This window comes from Pteronotus mesoamericanus, unplaced genomic scaffold, assembly GCF_021234165.1.
Source record: "Pteronotus mesoamericanus isolate MK-2021 breed Mesoamerican mustached bat unplaced genomic scaffold, CSHL_Meso_final contig_538, whole genome shotgun sequence".
NCBI lineage: Eukaryota > Metazoa > Chordata > Mammalia > Chiroptera > Mormoopidae > Pteronotus > Pteronotus mesoamericanus.
The window spans coordinates 110821-128719 of record NW_026555197.1 but is presented as its reverse complement, the minus strand read 5'-3'; the positions used below and the strand labels follow the sequence as shown (position 1 = coordinate 128719).

At 55.8% G+C, this 17899-nt stretch overlaps 1 protein-coding gene across 1 annotated transcript in view; it reads right to left on the bottom strand.

Moving 5' to 3' along the window:
• POU2F2 (POU class 2 homeobox 2) overlaps positions 1-17566 on the bottom strand; it is a 31795-nt gene extending 14229 nt beyond the window's left edge. Inside the window, exons 1-6 of the mRNA XM_054579496.1 lie at positions 17511-17566; positions 9986-10051; positions 9859-9893; positions 9667-9723; positions 6488-6670; positions 5970-6248 (exon numbers count right to left, since the gene is read on the bottom strand). Coding sequence (XP_054435471.1) covers positions 5970-6248; positions 6488-6670; positions 9667-9723; positions 9859-9893; positions 9986-10051; positions 17511-17523 — 633 coding nt within the window. The 5' untranslated portion in view covers positions 17524-17566. The remainder of the gene's footprint in view (positions 1-5969; positions 6249-6487; positions 6671-9666; positions 9724-9858; positions 9894-9985; positions 10052-17510) is intronic.
• Between the last annotated feature and the right edge of the window lie 333 nt (positions 17567-17899).

The following is a 17899-nucleotide window of genomic DNA, read 5'->3' as shown; positions in this document are numbered from 1 at the left end:
CCTCTTTAAGCCTCACCTTCCTCAGGTGTCACCTCAATAATTCTGACCTAAAGGGGCCATTAAAGAAATTAATGAGACAACATGTGTAGAAAGTTTAGGCTGACTTATATTCACTTACATGGTCCTCCCTAAATGGCAGTCATTGTTACAAAGTCATTTCTCTCTCAGGGACTCAGTTTTCTCATCTACACAGTGGGGGTAATAATATCTAATTCTCCACTGGATGGTTCTGAGGCCTGAGAAATATGATCCACAAAGCATTTTGGAAATCTCAACATACTCTTCCAACACAACCATTTGCTACCCCTGCACCTTCATGTCACCCCTCACATCCCTCCACTCGACCTGGAGCCTGGATGGCATTAATGGCCACGCAGAAGCCCCATCTGGCCATTAATGCCATCCTCTTCCTGACAACTCACAACTTCCAGTCCCCGCCCAGGCTCTTTGCTGAGCTCCAGCCTCGCATATCCATCTGTCTGTCTGACGTCTCTACTTGGATGATTAAGACTCTTCACATCATACCGTCCAAAGTGAAACTCCTGGTTCCCTACCCCAGCGTTCCTGTTCCTCCCCATCTCGCCCATCTCAGAAAACCACCTGACCACCACACAGATGCTGATGCCAAAGTCGTAGGAGTCAGCCTCAACCTATCCGGCGATACCAAGCAGCGCCCCGGGCCCCCGCCATCACCCCCATCTCCCACCTGATGACTGCAGAGACTGGGATCCTCGCTTCTATTCCTGCCCCCCACCCCGTCCATTCTCCCCGCGGCATCTGGAGGGAGCTTTGTCAAGGGTCAATCGGGGTGTCAAGGGCCTGTTTTAAAAACCTCAATAGTTTCTCATCACACTTATCATACATTCCCAATTCCTTGATCGAGCCCTACACGGCCCTGTACAACCTGGTCCTGTCTGCCTCCCCCTCACCTTACTTGTCTCCTACTCACTAGCTTTGCACCAGCCACACCCCCTTCCTCTGTGTCCGGGACAGGTCACGCTGCTTTCTGCCTCAGGGCCTTTGCACGTGCTGTTGCCTGTTTCTAAGCTCTCCCTCTGGCTTCTTCATGACTGACTCGCTCAGGCCTCAGCTCTCAGAGGCCGCCTTCCCAGGGAAGCTTTTCTTGCCTACCCTATTAAAAGTGGCTTCCTTCCTCGATGGCACCGCCCAGTTTCATTTTCTTCATTACACTTACTCTAAAACAGCCTTGTTTTGCTGGGCTGTTTACTTGTTTACTGTCCATCTCCCCACTAGAACAGAAGGTCCTCTGCCTTGTTCACAGCTGTCCCTCTGGGCCATGAGTGGGCGCCCAGCATGCACACGGTCCTCAGTGTTAGCTGAATGAATGAGTGACTATGACTTTCCAGTCACTCTGCTAGGAGAAACTCTAAAAGTAGGTGCGGGGGGGGGGGGGGCAGGACGGGGGGTGCCGGCGCATGAACAGAGATGGTCTGTCTCTAGTGTGGGCTCTTCTGTGCCTTCTATGCATCAATGTCCCCCAGAGGCTGGCCCTGCCACATGGAGCCCAGGAAGTCCCAGTGACTGGGACAGAACACCACAGAGAGCCATTCAACAGGGGGAAAAACTGCCTGCACATGGGTTATGGGCTACAGTCATGCTACCTCATGCTTAAAGTCCAGGACAAATGAGCCATAGCAAATCCCAACCCAGGAACTGTGGGATGACCGGCGTGCCTCGGCTGGACTCCTGGCCCCCTGGCCCTGTGTGCGTACATGCCCCCACCCTCCAGGTGACTGGTTTGATTGGCCTGGCACCCACTGCCTGTTCTTCAACCAATAGGACCCATCTCCCTTTTAGGGACTTGCCCTCCTTCACTTTCACACAGTCCAAGTGAGACATATCCCACCTTCTCTTGGTCAGGGGAACAGACTCAAACCTGGCCAAGCCTGGCCCTGGGATGTGTTTTACCTCCCTGAGCAGGGTGGCTACAAGTTTACAAGTTCTGGCACCCATCTTGCCTGTCCCAGAATGAAAAGAGAGGTCCCTGATGTTCCAGGTCAGGCCTTCCCAGGGCCTTTCAGTGCCATGAGCCAAATATTCCCTTTTCTTTCCAGCCGCCTGGAGTGGCCCAGCTGACACCCTCTCCCATCTCATCCTTCATTGTCTTCCAACACGGCTCCCACCCCCAACTCCCTGAGCCCACCCTGCTCTCTCAGTTAGAATTCCCTGGTCCCACTGCCCTTTCTCCAGCATATCCACCTGGGAAACTCTTATTTAAATTGATTTATTGATTTGAGAGAGAGAAGCATCAATTTCTGTTGTTCCACTTATTTATGTGTTCATGGGTTGCCCATTGTATGTGCCCTGACCGGGGATCAAACCTACAACCTTGGCCTATCGGGACAATGCTCTAACCAACTGAGCTACCTGGCCAGGGCCCACCTGGTAAGCTCTGATTTGTCCTACATTGGTTCAGATACTGCCTCCTCCCAGAAGCCTTCCCTGACCCTCTCAGCCCTAGGTCACCTTTCTTTTCCCACCACCTCCAGTAGGTTTCTCTGGGAAACCTTTATCCACTAGATCCTACCAGCCAAGCTCTATTTGCCATGGTTATATTACAAAAATAGAGATTTTTTTTTCGGTCTCCAAATACAAAATGATGTTTTAACAGTTAATGTAAATTTTCAATCAATACCTACCCCTAGCCAAAACATTCTGAATGACTCCTCTGGAGAGACGTCTTCCCTACTCTTGATTGAAAAGCTGCAGCAAAACATCTCTCATTGATTCAGTAAACACCCGTGTAGCCCCCTCAGTGGAAAGCATTGTGCCAAGGGCTGAACACACAAATTATGAAATCGTATGCTAATCATCCCTTTATTTGTACAAGCTAGGAAAATGCAGGAGGGTTCCTGCCAAACGGTTTAACCAACATTACTTTGGAAGCTGGCATTAGAGGGACAGGAAGGGGGCTTTCCCCTTGGACTTTTTATAATTTTAAAGCAGGAGGGTTAGTGGCTCTGGCCAGGCTGCTCAGCTGGTTAGAGTGTTGTCCTGATACTCTGACGTTGCAAGGTTGCGGGTTCGGTCTCTGATCAGGGCACATATAAGAAGCAATCGATGAATGCACAATTAAGTGGAACAACAAATCGACTCTCTCTCCCCCACTTCCTCTCTCTCTCTCTCTCTCTCTCTCTCATATCAATAAATAAAATTTAAAATAAATTGGTAAGGTTGGGGTGCTTTTGGCTTTTCTAGTAGTTTTCAACGGAAACATTTCTTAGTGGTTCTTTGGTGTATTTGTTTCCCTATAAGATTGGGAGACCTCAGGGGCAAGGATGAGTCTGAGTCACTCCAGGGCCTGACACACAGGAAGCCGGGAGATGTCTGTGAAATGACCGCAGGACAGAGCTGAGCAGGCACGGAGAGCAGAATCGGCGGGCATGGGATGCAGGCTGGGGCCTGCCATGCCTCAGTGGGCAGCCAGGGCAGGAGAAGCGTGGTCCCTGCCACAACCTGGGCCCAGCGTGGTGCCTGCACACCGGCAGAACAGAATACACGTTTGTCTGTCAAAGAAAGAGGCCACGGGTGACAGAACTCCCAGGAAACAAACTTGGCCCAGCTTTGCACTTGCAGAGGACGGACAGGGAAGATGAGCTGGGGGGAGCTGGGGGAACCTGGCGCAGGCCAAGCGAGAGGGGAGGGCTTGGCAGTGAGGGGTCCAGGAGACCTTGAGTATCAGGCCTGGTGGGGTGGCGGGTGGCAGGGGTCAGCCTGCTGCTGCGATCCGCGGGGAGCCTGGGGCACTTAATTCTAGGGGTGTACGAACACGAGGGGTGTCTCCTGCACACAGGGGATGATGGCCGGGCTGGGTCTGCAGTAGGCTGCCCTGTCTTTCCTCCACCCTGTCATCTTTGTTCTTTCAACAGATATTTCCCCGAGCATAGTGGGACACAGCCCTGGGTGATCGGAAGGAGAGGCCTGGGCTTGTGGCCCCCAGAGGAGGCAGGAAAGCAAGCCAGCTGGAGGGAGGCACGTCATCAAGGCGTTCTGCAGGTGTGGACTCCCCAGCTGGGGTTTGAAGGGTGAAGAGGAGCTGTCCAGGGAAAGGGAGGGAGCTGACTTCCAGGTAGAAAGAAGTACAAGAGCAGAGACACCAAGATTCAAGATCTAGTGCGGAGCCCTGAGCCTTGGTGTTGCTCTATGAGGAGCCGTGTGTGCCACGAGGCAACCAGAACACCTGCTGCTGGGATCTCTGGTGCCGGGGTGGGGAGGCAGGACACACGCGCCTTGAAGGACAGCTAAAACAGCAGCCCCAGATCTTGTGATTAGAGCCCTGGACTCCCAGGCTGCTTGCTCTGCCACTCATGTCACGGTGTGACCTGGAGCAGGCAAGTCACTTTGCCCCTCAGAGGCTTGGCCGTGGTGATTTGTGGATTCCAGGTGGTCACATTAACACAGTGCTTGGTGCCAAGGTGGTACCAAACAGGCTCTAGTTATGGTTACCATGGTGAGCCCGGCATTGGGAGGGCACATCTAGAGGATACGTTACAGAGCTGTGGGCACGGATGGCCCTGTGGGTTCCTGCAGAACCAGGCCCAGAGGTGGGAAGCTCTCACGAGGCAGATACCAGCTCAGTGTGAAGGACAGTCCCAAACGAGCACGCTTGTCAGTATGAAAAGGCCCTTCGGAGGCAGGACTCTGTCCAGGGAACAGCCTCGCGGGCGCTGGACAGCACCCTGGAGTAGCAGCGTCTGCCCAGGCATCCCACAGAAAGGGGTGGAGAGAGAGACAAAGCTACTTGCCTAGCGTCATTGTGGGAAGCACGGGGCTAAGGGAAGTGAAACAGGATTCCTTGCTGCTGGACTTCTCAGGACCTTCACCGTCTTGGAACATGGGCCACAAACAGGTGCTTACGGTAACCAAGCAGGTAGCACAAATGGGTGACGTGGGCAGGTACAGGCGGGATGGGTTGGAGGGAGCAGACCCAGTGGAAGGAGAAACTGCCCAGCTCCCACTCTGCTCCCTTCAGTTATTCCCTTAAGGGGAATCTGTCGGCCACAGTCATGGGTTGAATTGTCCCCAAAAAAGATGTGTTGGAAGTCCTAATCCCTGGTACCTATAAATATGACCTTATTTGAAATAGGGTCTTTGCAGATGTAACCAAGTTAAAATGAGGTCATTGGGGTGGTCCCTAATCTAATGATTGGTGTTCTTATAAAAAGGAGAAATTTGGACACAGAGAGATACCCACAGACAGAAGATGGCAGAGGGAGAAATTGGAACAATCCATCTACAAGACACCAAGGATTTCTGCACCCCCGGAACCTAAAAGAAGCAAAGAGAGATTCTCCCCTAGGGCCTCCAGAGGGAGCACGCCTTGATGTTGGAATCGGGTCTGCAATAATAAATTTCTGTTGTGTTAAGCCACCCAGTTTGCGGAACATTGTTATGGCAGCCCCAGGAAACTAAGGCAAAATCCCTAACTCAGCATCTGATGCCCAGAAGTTGCCAGAATGGGGAGAAATGATGCAGGATTCCCTAACTCAGAGAGCACAACCCCCTTTTCTGAAAGAGCCGGGGACACAATTCTGAAGCCCTAATTCTGATTCTCAGCCTTTCATTTTGCACCCACACAGGTACCATTCATGGGGTGACCCCTGGTTTGCTCAGCTGTAAATTGAGGATAATGTGCCAGCCTCCCAGCTGGCTGTGATCCCTCAGCCAGGTGCACAGAGCGCACTCAACCCAGGGTTCCATGGAGAGAGAGAGAAAGCCATCTGCAGAGCAGTCATTGTGGGAAGCGGTCGGTCCTGTGGAGGATGTCCCTTCTCTGAGCCTCCCTCTGCCTGACTGAGAGATGGGGACAGCATCTCCCAAGGCTTCCTAAGGTTTCTGGGAACTGCCTGCATGTGCGCTGCTGGTGGGAAGAGTCCGCAAGGACGAGTCAGTCCTGCGTGCCCCTGTGGGTCCTCCACTGGGGGGGCCGTGCCCTGGGCCACCCTTACCTGTGCTGTGAGCTGGATGGGCTGGGACAGGGTGAGCTGTGGGGTCCCGGGGGACTGGCTGGCAGGCTGTGGTTGTGGCAGGTCGCCTCCCCCAGAGGAGGATGGGGGCTGAGAGGTTGAGGAGGAGGCAGAGGAGGAGGAGGAAGAGGAGGAGGAGGAGGAGCTGGAGGAGGCGGCAGCGGCGGCGGCGGCATTGGACTGTTGCACGGCGGCGGCCAGGAGCTGGGCCTGTGCTTGCTGCAGGAGGAGCTGCTGCTGTGCTGGCATCAGCGCCGTGAGCTGTGGGGGGCGGGGGGGGGGGCGGCGGGGTGCGGGGGGCATGGAGAGCAGAGAAGGCAGAGAGGGGTTAGTGCCTGAGCCAAACAGGTAAGGAAGCAGGCCTTCCAGGAGGCAGAGGAGGGCAAGAGGCAGACGACAGAGAGCAGCTGTGGCCCTGGAAGGACACCCAGGCCACCGGCCCCGTAACTGATGGAGGCAGCAGGCCTGTGCCCCTGTCCCTGTCCTCCCCAAGTACTTACCCCGGCAAGCTGGCTGCCCGTCAGCATGAGCTGGGCCTGGGGCAGATGTGGTTGAGCCGGCTGGGGGGGCGGGGGCGCTGCTGGGGCTGAGTCGCCACTGGGGTCTTCAGCCTTGATCTGGGGGGGAGAGAGGCAGGGTCCGGGACCCCAGAATGTTAAGTGGAGGCCAGAGAGAATGCCCACCTGCGAACCAAAGAGAGGGCACTTGTGTGGCAACAGCAGCCTCCAGCCGGCACAGGAGATGTGGACAGGGGTACGGAGGCCAGACCCTGCGCTGACTAGCTGGGGCCTCGGCCACCCCTCTCGCCTGTCTCCTCAGCAGTCGGATAGGCTCCCACACCCCCCTGCACCCAAACTCCCTATGGGTCAGGGCCACCTTTGGAGAGCACTTTTCCCTTCTCGGGAGTCAGGTTCCCCATTTGTAAAATGGGAAATGATGCCATGGGGCCCTGGGACCTCAAATAAGGGGGTCTGGGTCCCAGAGCCATCATCTGCTTCAGCCAGAGGTGCAGCTCTTATCTGTCCCATGCAGTAAAATTTTATTGGAAGAAAGGTCTTAGGATATTAAACACACACACACACACACACACACACACACACACACACTCACACACACACACACACACACTGCTTTGGGTCACAAATTCCAATGCAGACAGAAACAGGCAGACAACGCAGACGGGTGACCTGGGCAGAGGACCACGGGTGGGCCGAAGATGCTGCCCACCTGCCCGCCTGCAGGAGAGGCCTGCCCAGCTCCTGCTGCTCCTGCCAGCCACAGGTTTTAAAATCTAAAGCAAAAACTCTGCAGAACAAGGAAAGCGCATCTGCAGGCCCAATGTGGCCCAAGTGCTGCCAGATGTCAGCCTGCATGGCTGCCACCCCTGGCTCCTCCTCATCTCTCTGTCAGGTGTGACGGCATCTTGCACCGAAAACACAGGACAGACCAGCATAAAGCAGCCCTGACCTCCTTCCTCTCCTACACAAAAAGCCAGACAACGGTGGTCTCACGGGGCAGGGCGGGGGCAGGGGGGGGTCTGTTGGCAAAGGGCACATGGGAATGAGAGGAAGCCCAGAGGGGACATTTGGGATCATCTTGCAGCCCAATGTCCCAGCATCATTTTGCTTAAAAAAAAAAAAAAAAAAGTCCGTAGTAAAGGCAGTCGTGCAAGGTGACACGGCAGCTGGCAGGGGCATGGCATTTGGAATGCAGACTGAAGGACAGTCAGACAGAGGCCCGGAAAAGGTCACAGACCAGAGGGCGAGTGACGTGCCCCTAAGTATGGGATACAAATGTCAGAAAGTTTTAAGGGTACAGGGTGCAGCACGAAACGACAGTGAGTATTAGAAGGCAGGGGCAGTGGCAGGGAATTAAGGACCTTCTGGAAGTCTGGTCATGCTCTGCTTCTCGATTTGGTGCTGGAGACACAGCTGCTCAGTGTGTGAAAATCCACAGAACCGTATGCTGAGGACCCATGTGCGTGTCATATTTTAATTAAAATTTTTTTAAAAATTGGCAGCCATGGTGAGGACACTATTCCTCCTTCAGAGCTCTTTCATTCTTCCTGGGTCTCAGAACGTCTCTCTCAGGGGCTAGGATGTCTCTAACGCCTCCCAACCAGCCGACGGCCCTGTTAACAGAGAGCGGGCCTCAGGCTAAACCGGGCGACAGGCAAGCTTCTCTAGGTACATTTTAATAGTCGTATTTATTTCCATGGCAAGTGATTTTGGTTTTCCATTCATGAAATTTCCATTAAAAAAAATAAAACAAAACATTTATTTCAGCTGTTAAAAGAGCAAGCTGGTTCGTGAGTCGGTAATTATTGAAGCTGGCTGGGGGGGCGGGGGGGCTGGTACTTGAGGGTTCTTTTTATTATGCTCTCCTTTCTACTTTAGTATCTTCTGCAAAATAAAATGCTTTTTAAAAAATTGAGCCAATTAACAAAGTTACTACATAAACAATTGCACACGGTGGTGTGTGGATTTCTGTGAAATCACGATGGGAGCACGTGAGCCCTGCAGCAGGGGAAAGACTGACACAGGAGGGCGGGGGACGGACAGGTCAAGGCTGGCAGCCGCCTCGCGCTTCCTCTGGGAACCAGGTCCAGGCTCGAGAAGGGAAATGAGGACCCTTCCTTCCCTGGGCACCATGGGTGTCCCCGCGGAGAAACGGGGCTGCTGTGAGGCCAGGGGAGACTGCAGAGACTCAGCTGAGGAGGGTGGTGTGGAGAAGATAGATGGACGCTCTGAGGGCAAAGGTCAGAGCCAAAACTGAAATCAGAGGGAGAGAGGTCCAAGCTGGGGACCTTCTCCCCTGGGCCCTGGCCAACTTGCTCAAGACAAGACACCCGCCCACCAAGTGGCATCAGGGCACACTAGCTGTGGAGCGGTCCTCAGAGGCCATCTAATCTGACTCCCCCCCCCCCCCCCATGTTAGAGAAGAGGAAACTGAAAAGCACAGGGCGGGGAAGTGATTTTCCCATGGTCCCAGAGCAGGTCCCAGCCCCCTCGCCCCATCCCTCTGCTGCCATCGGTCAGGGTCAGGAGCCCACCCACGCCCCAGCTGCCCTGCCCCAGGGCTGCCTGCAGGCCTCTCGCTGCGGCTGCCCCACCGCCGGGCTGGAGGATGGAGACCTGGGCCCAGGCGGCCCAGGAAGTCCCGCTGCCCAGCAGTGGGGGGGCCCCCTCTGGATTTGGGATTCACTCTGTTTGGCCACTTCCGGCCTCCTTACCGCCCTCTCCTCCAGCATCTCCTCAGTCCCCCAGCCAACCTCACTGAGTCTGCCTCCCCTGACCCCAGAACCCCTCTCTTCTCCCTGAGGGTGTGATGGGGGGCAGAGGGTGGGGTAGGGCAGGCCCCTCTTCGGTCAGGGAAGTTGGGATGGGGGCGGGCCCTTGGCTTCCTGTTGTTCATCGCCCTGGGGCTCCGGGGGGGATTTCCCTGGCCACCCCCACCCCCCAGGGAAGGGGAAGGAGCCCGCGTGAGTCACAGGCCTGGGGCGGGAGCCCGAGGGTGAGAAGGGGTGGGAGGAGCCTTGTCACTAAGATGCCAGGGCTAGGTGCCCCCTCAGGCCCTGGGTCAGTGGCAGGCCTGTGGGACCCTCTCCCAAAAGCAACTGCCACCCATCACAGGACACCCCTCCCCCTCCCCTGCCCTGGCTGTTCTGACAGGTGCTTACCTTGGTGCCGGGGCCAGTTGGGGACACGGAGAACGGGGAGGTCTTACTCTGGGGGTTCTGTGAAGAGAAGTTGGGGTGGGGATGGGACTAGTGAAATGAGGCAGCTGCTGACACTTCCCAGCTTCCCCCGCAGAGCCCCGTTCTGCCCCCTTCTCTCCGACCCCACACCCTGCCCATCCACTCCCCCCTGACCTGGTGGTTAGTGTCTGGTCCATTTCTTTCGGTGTCTGCAACGAGAGGGAAAAGGTGAGTGTCACCAGGTGCCCCTGCAGCTCCCCACCACACCTGCCCCCTGCCTGCCCTCTGCCTTCCCACACACCTGTGTGCTCTGACGGGGAGTCCAGACCTTGCTTCTCGGCCTCCAGGGGCTTAGACATTCTTATTTCTGGGGACACAGAAGGGATGGAAGCGCAGTGAGGGGATGCCAGGAGGGCTCTCGGACGTTGCTGCAGCGCCACCCCAGCTCCCCCTCACACCCTGCCACCTTGGAAGTGTCTCCTTCCGGAAGACATGCCCTTGGTCCTGGGCCTCTGCCCTTCTCTGGGGACATAAGGGAGGGGCTTTCAGGCCTTGAGGCTCGTGCCTGATCCTTTTCACCCCCCAGAAGGTGCACTGGGCGGCTCGGCCCTGGGAGGCCCTGGGGCAGGGGTCGTGAGAAGGCCTCGGCTGCCCGGCTGCCTGGGAGGGGGGGCTGGTGATGTTCCAAAGGAGAGAGTCAGCCTGGGCCTCCTGCTGAGGCGTGCCGCCCAGGCACCCGTCCTGCCTCACCAAGTTTCAGCTGAGACATGTTTTCCACTCTGCGCGGGGCCAGGGGATGTGGCAGGACTGCAGCATCCCCAAAGGAGCAAGTCTTCAGATCTCGGGGTGTGATTCAGCCGCCCGCTGGCCCTCCCCCGGCCCACCACTTTCCCGTCCACACCTCACTCCCACTGGCCTCCCTTCTTGTCTTCAGCGCCTAGCAGCCGCAACCTCTTCCGGCTCTGCCCCTGACCTTACCTGGGCCTTCAGCCCTGAGTTCTAACTGCACACCCAAATCCCAGCAAGATACGTGGCCCCTAAAACGCAATCCCTTTCTATAGTTCTGTAGACCCCGGAAACAAAAGGAGGTGGCCAGGGGGAGGTGGTGAGCAGGTAGCTGGCCCCAGGGGACACAAAGCGATGGAGAGGGCTCTGTCTTCTTAGTGCTCTCATGCTGACAATGGGAAGCTGAGTGCTTCCCAGGGCCAAGCACAGCGCTAAGGATGAGCTTAAAATCACGTTAGCAGTTGGTGCTAATATTACCCCCATTTCACAGAGAAGGGACCTGAGGCTCTGAGGGGGTACCACCTCCCTGAGGACACCATGAGACAGCAGAGCTCCCCTGATCGGACCCCCGTCACCGTGACTCCGGGGCTCCTGCATTTGATCAGGGCTGCCATGGGCCAGTGACCCCAGTCGTGACTTCCACCCACCTCCTCTCCAACGGTCACCCCGACGTCGACTCGAGCCCAGTCCTTCCTGGTCCTGCACCCCCACACAAATCTGGGCTTCTGCCTGGCCCCTTCTCAATCCCTTTACTCACCCTGGATCCCAAATCCCATCCAGATAGTCTAAGATCTTTTCTGGGGCTCAATTCCCAACTTGGCCTCAGACCGACCTTACTTGTGACCCTGACTCAGACCCAAATGTGTCTCCCACAAGTCATTATAAATCCCCACCCGCACCGTGACCCCACCCTATCAAAGGAGCTGTCCAACTCTAGTGTGCTCTGCACCCAGTATCTCTAGAAGGCCAGCGAAAGAGAGAGCTGGACATCCTCAGCAGCTGAAGAAAAAAAAGTCCAGGAATTTTGCAACTGAGGATTACTTGACACAAAACACTGCTCGGGTTTAAAATTTCTTATTAACAAGCCAGGTCACATACTGCTGGTGGGAGTGTAGACTAATACAAGCACAAGTCAAGAAAGCCAAGAGGTGCCCCCTTCCTATGACGCCCTATGTCCACTCCCCGGTGTCCTGCCCACCAACGCCCACGGGCGCATGCGTTCCCAGCAGCCCTTCAGTAAAGACTCTGAAATAGCTCAAAGGCCCATCAATGGGGAATGGATCAACAAAACATGGTATGCCCACACAGTGAAGTACTCCGCAGCAAGGAAAAGAACAAACTCCTGCATCGCAGACCAATCAATCCCACAGACTTGACGCTGAGGGAAAGACATCAGACACAAAAGCAGACAGACAGTAGGGCTCCAATTACTCAAAGCTCAGAAAGAGGCAAGATGACATCAGATGATCAACGTTGGACAAGTGGGTGCTCTGGGGGTGCTGACCAAGAAAGGGCATGAGAAAAGCTACAGGGGCTGGAAATGTTCTGCATCTTGATCTGTTCGGTGGTTATGTGAATTTGTACACATGTTAAAAATGTGTACAAACTGATGTAAAAATTCATCAGACTGTACACTTAAAACTGGGCACTTGACTATATGTACATTGTTTTCACAAAAAGAAAAGAATGCTCAGCATGTGGTCCTATGGAGGAATAGGCAGATGGGGGTGAGGTAGGGAGCAGGAGCCCAGGATGGTACAGGAGCTCAGGCCCTGTTCCTGGGCACTGAGGATGGGGCACCGAGTGGCCAACGATCTTGAGAGACACAGGAGGGCCCAAAGGGAGCTGCGATGAGGCTCCGCTCCTGACACTGGGGCATCAAAGGCAGGAATCCTGCCTAATCTTGGCTCAAAATCACCCAGCTCTTCGCCCTGCTCCAGGCAACAGCTAACCCAAAGGCAGCCCTAAATCCCTCCTTCCTAGCATCCCTGAAACCCCTGCCCCAGCCCTGTCCTCTCCCTCCAGCCAGTGTCCACAGTGCCCCAGGAAGATCCTTCACACACCCAGCACTCCCTGGCCCTAAACCCTTCCCTGGCTAGCCATGTCTCCGAGAAAAGCCCAGGGTCCTTGGCCTCCCTTCAGGGTGTGGCCTCTGCCACCCTCCACTGCATCTCTAACCACTCTTGCATCATGGTCTTCAACCACACCAGGCAGCTCCTTCGGCTTGGGGGTTCTGCTTCATGGAGAGCCCAGGCCTTGCAGGTTCTCTACTCCCCACCTAGTTAGGGAATTCCTCTCCTGCCACAGGCCAGGGCAGCCTCTGACCTCACCTCCAACCCAGAGAGTTTGTGCTCGTCCCCTGCCTCTGTTACGGGCTGTGCTATGGCCCAATGTTCGCATGGAAGCCTTAACCCCTGGTACCACAGAATGCGACTGTATTTGGAGATAAGGTCTTTAAAGAGGTAATAAAGCTAAAATAAGGTCATCGGGGTGGGCCTTCATCCAATATGACTGCTGTCCTTATAAGAAGAGGAGGTTGGGACACAGACACGCACAAAGTGAAGGCACAGGGAAAAGATGACCGTCCCAAGCCTAGGAGAGAGGCCTCAGAAGACACCAGTCTGCTGACACCCTGACCCTGGACTTCCAGCGTTCAGAATCTCGAGAAAAATTAATTTCTGTTGTTTAAACCACCCCACTGTGCTACTCGTTACAGCAGCCCTAGCAGACTGACACAGCCTCCCACAGCTGTGCCTCCCTCTGCGCCAGCCCCGACCCCACAGGGCTGCGTGTGTCCCGGTCCGTTCCTACCAGGCCAGGATGCAAAGCTGGGTCTGACTCATCCCTGGGTCTCTGGCATCACACAGCTCAGAAGAATAGGTTACTAATGACTGTCCCTCGCTGCAGCCCCGTCTCTTACTTGTCCCTGCTGCTGGCCTGCTGTCTCTCTGCCGTTTAACAAATGCTTCCTGAGACCTTGCCGTGAGCTGGTCCCTCCGCTGGAGTGCTGCTCTCCGTGCTGTCCACCTGGCGACCTCCTACTCACCCTTCAGGACCCAGCACAGACTTCTCCTCTGTGAAGTCAGCCCTGCCCCGATGCCTCCAGATGTCTCTCCCTTGCTCACTCTTCTCTGACCCGGCATCTCCCCTTGTCACTGTGCTGCAGGCCATCTAGGTCCCAGGATGTCTCCCCCATCACACGAGGACCCCCTCAAGGGCAGGGCTGACTCATGCTGGGGTGCCTGACACTGCCCAGCACAGGGTGTGTGGGTCCAACGAAAAAGGGTGGCCCCGAGCCCCGATCTCCCTCCTCTGGGCCTTTGCTCTTCTCCCACCTGGGGCCACCTTGTCCTTCTTTAGCAGAAAACGCCTGCTCCTTTTTAAGGCCCCAGTTCACATGTCCCCTCCTCTGTGAGGTCTTCCCCAACCCCCCGGGTGGTCAGTGTCTCTCTCGTCTGGGATCCCCCTGCCCCTCTCCCTAACACACCCTGACCACCTGGGCAGTGACCGCCAGGCCCAGACTGTGGGCCCAGGCTGGAGTCATTGCTGCACAGGCTGGGACTGTGTCTTTGGAATGAATTGATGCATGAAAGAATTTCCGAGGGACCAAGACCCAGTCCTGTCCCAAACAAACCCCTCTCCCTGCTCTCACCCGACGACTCAACCATCAGCCCAACCCCCAGTTAACTTCAACCTACCCCTTTAAGGTAATAGCCCCTCTGCAAAGATAGTGGCTGAAGGGGCAAAGTGGTCTGAGGGGACATTTCTGCCACTGTTTCCTTTGTTCTCCCTAATCCCCTGCTTACTCACACTGCCTGGCTGATGGCAAAATGGCCGGAGCTGCCCTTTGCCCAGGCCTCGCTGGCCCTTCTCCTCCTCCACCAGAGCTCTCATCTGATCATCCCCACCAAGGACAAATAGGGGACTCCATTTCCCCCATGAACCCAAAGCCAAAAGATGACTTCCTGGGGACCGGAGACCCCTGAGCCGCCCACCAGCAGGCCGTCTGCGCCTGGGCCCAGGCAGGGCTACCCCACACCCCTCTTTCTCGACAACAGAAATACTAATGCTATTCCCACCCCAGACATGACAACTTTTGACCTGAGTATCAGATTTTTTAAAAGCTTCCCCGCTCCCCGTACCCCACCGCCAGGACTCCAATGGGCTCCTGCCCCTTGGAAATTTCCAAAGCTCCTCTTAAAGCCTCATTCACACAGAAAGGTTCATTGGTTCTTTCTGGCCAACCGGCCCTTCTCCCACCCCAGGCAGTGGGTAACTCTACAGCGGAACAGGCAGGGAAACACGATGCAGAACCCTGCGGGCCCCCTGGTTCCCACCATCCTCGAGTCAGACCCACCCAGGGCTGTCCACACCCCTGGCCTCACGCCCGCTTGCCCGCCTACCCCAGGCCAGGGGCTCTGGCTGCCCTCCTCTCCTCATCCCTCCCTGCCCCTCCCTCCCCGACTTTCACTTCTCCTCTGCATTTCCCCCAGCCGGTTTTAGCAGACTTGGGTCAGCTTCTCGTTAGCACTTACCGAAAACGGGGCTAAATATAGAGGGCCCAAGGGCTGCCCCTCACCCCTCCTGGCCCCGCTTGGCCTGTCCCCTGGGTCCCCTGCCTCCACAGCCTGCTTCAATCAGAGCTAGGCCTGGGAGCCCCTTTGGGCTGGGTCTGCACTGCCGGGAACCTCTGTGGGCCCAGCTGGCCTAGTCCTGGCCTCCTGAGGAACTGCACCTCACACCCCCACAGCCCCACAGCTGTCCCTGGGCAGCCTCAAGGGAGTGAGCACTTCTGAGCTGTCAGGAGGAGGGGATGGAGATACAGGGCAGACACAACAAGAGATGTGGCTCCACAGCTGTGCTGACAATAGGCAAGAGCTGCTGCCGCACACATACCCAGAGTCACAGCCAGGTCGGGTCCCCAGACATGGACAGAGACCTGCAAACACACACAGGGGCAGGTGTGCACTGATCCCAGACAGGAATGTGGGCAGACGAAGATATAGGCCCAGACACAATGACACGGGCAGACATGCAAAACACACCCAGATGTGAGTGTGCACACCTGAGCATACTCACACACCGAGTCACACTGAGAGAGTCACACGCTCACACATTCAGGGTCACTCACAGATGGAAATACAGACAGATACAGACGTGCACATACGCACTCAGGTCACTCAGACGCACATGCAGATGTGCGCATACTCACACCCCAGAGTCACTCTCAAACAGACATACAGACATGCACACACTCACACATCCAGAGTCACTCACAGGCAGATACATACTCACTGACAGATGTGCATCACAGACACACCCAGGTCACTCACCTAGACACACACTCTCACACGCCCAGAGCCACCTCATCCTGGGACACGGCCAGGCAGGCCCCTGAACCTAGTTCATAGGTGTGCAGCCGAAGACCAGGTAGAAAGAGTGATCTGCCCAAGGCGACACAATGTATTAATTCCTGTCCAGGCAGGGAGACCCAGGTCAAGCCTCCTGGGCAGGGCAATTCAGTGAGAAATCCCAAGTAAATGGTCTAACCCAGTGCCTGGCACGTATGAGACCCCCATTCGACTCCAGCCAGGGATGAGTCAGTGGTGGAGCAAACAGCATGTGCGTGTAGACCCTCTGGATCTCCGTGTCCACAATGTATGCACACACACATATGTATGGTTGCACATACGATCACTTCAATAAATAATCACATGCCAAAAGGTGTCTTCCTTCCATTTCAATTCTTTCCTCACCTTCTTGCCTCGCTTACACCCACTTTTCCTTCACATATCAACAGAGACATCCCCTCCTCCAGGAAGCCCTCCCTGACAGCCCACAGGCTGAATTGGGCAAATCTTCTGGGCTCCCACAGTCCCCAGTCCTTGGCATCCCAGCTCTGACCCCCTGCCTGCGCCTCTCTCTGGTGACAGATCTGTCTCCCCTACTGGACTCAGGACTCAAAGAATACAGAACTAAAGTTGCCTGTCAGTTGTATGTCCAACACCTGACACAGAACTGCTGAATAAATAAATACACGTTGGTGAAGGATCACATACACTGATCACACAGGATGGCATACACCAAAGGAGAACTCATCCCCAAAGACAACCACAAATGTGACACATACCCACAGTCGTGCCTATATGGCCACAAATAAAACAATCATGAAGTATTGACGCTAGCCGTGTTCCAGGCACTGTGTTACGCGTTGACATACATTACCTCATTTAACTGTCCCTTCAGCACCGCTGAGAGATAACTATCACTATGCAGAGATAGACACCTTATACCAAATGAGACAACAAACCCAAATTGCCTTGCATGGTGCCTGGAACACAATGTTCACTCAGCCATCTCCCATATAATAGATTTTCAGACGATGGTAAGTGCCATGAAGGAAAGACAAACAGGGCAAGGGTACTGAGAATGGCGAGATCAGTGCCAGTTTAGATGGGAAGGTCAGGTAAGGCCTCCCTGAGGTGACAGCTGAGGCGAATGAAGTAAGGAAGTAAGCTGTGAGATCACTGCCCAGGCTACCCCTACAGTGTCACACACAACAGCCCCCCGCGCTCCCTCACACACAGCCACAAGACAGTCACACTCAGACTCAGTGGGACTCAGGACTGCCTCTCGCGTAGGGTGCACGGAGGCACGCACACTCAGAAGTCCAGCCACTCACTCTGCCTTCCCACCGATTTGCAGCCCCTACTCAGGTTGCCCCCCACCCACCTGTCCTCCGCATAAGAGTCCGCTATGGACCTCAGGTTGCATCCCTCCCCCAGAGCCTTCAGAACAGGGCAGCAGAGCTGGGGTGAAGAGATTGGGAGCCCCCAGGTGTCTGATGTGAAAGGAGAGAAGAAAAAGGAGCTGCGAGTGGGGACCCAGGATGGGAAGTGGGGAGCTGCTGAGGTACAGAGTAGAAGGACAGAGGAGACAGCTAAGGAGGAAGGGCAGGGCAGGGCAGGCCAGCGATGTGCACAACAGGACCAACCCGGAGGAGCGGCCCCTATTCCCGGGCCGGGGCGCCGGCCCCTTACCTGGAGCCCCCATGCTGGAGTGAACCGTGCTGCCCGCCCCGCAGGGCTGGGGGAACAACTGTGTCATCTCCCCGCCCTCTCTGGGGGCCAAGCCCTCTCTGCCGGAAGTCACCCTGAGAGGAAACCACAGGTCCGCCCCCTTCGGAAGGGAAAATACCCTGGCTGGAAGGCCCACCCCAGCAGGCAGCGACCCCAAATCGTGCGTGGTGGGGAAGTGGGAGTAGTGAAGCAGAGCGCAAGCAGGCTGGAAGAGCTGACTCCTACCGAGGTGCCTCCAGGAGGTGCCCGCAACACTTGCCCCAGCCCCTGCTGCCTCCAGAGCAGATCTGGAACAGGATATGTGGGCTGGGAGAGAATGTGGACCCATCATAACGACATTAAAACATCAG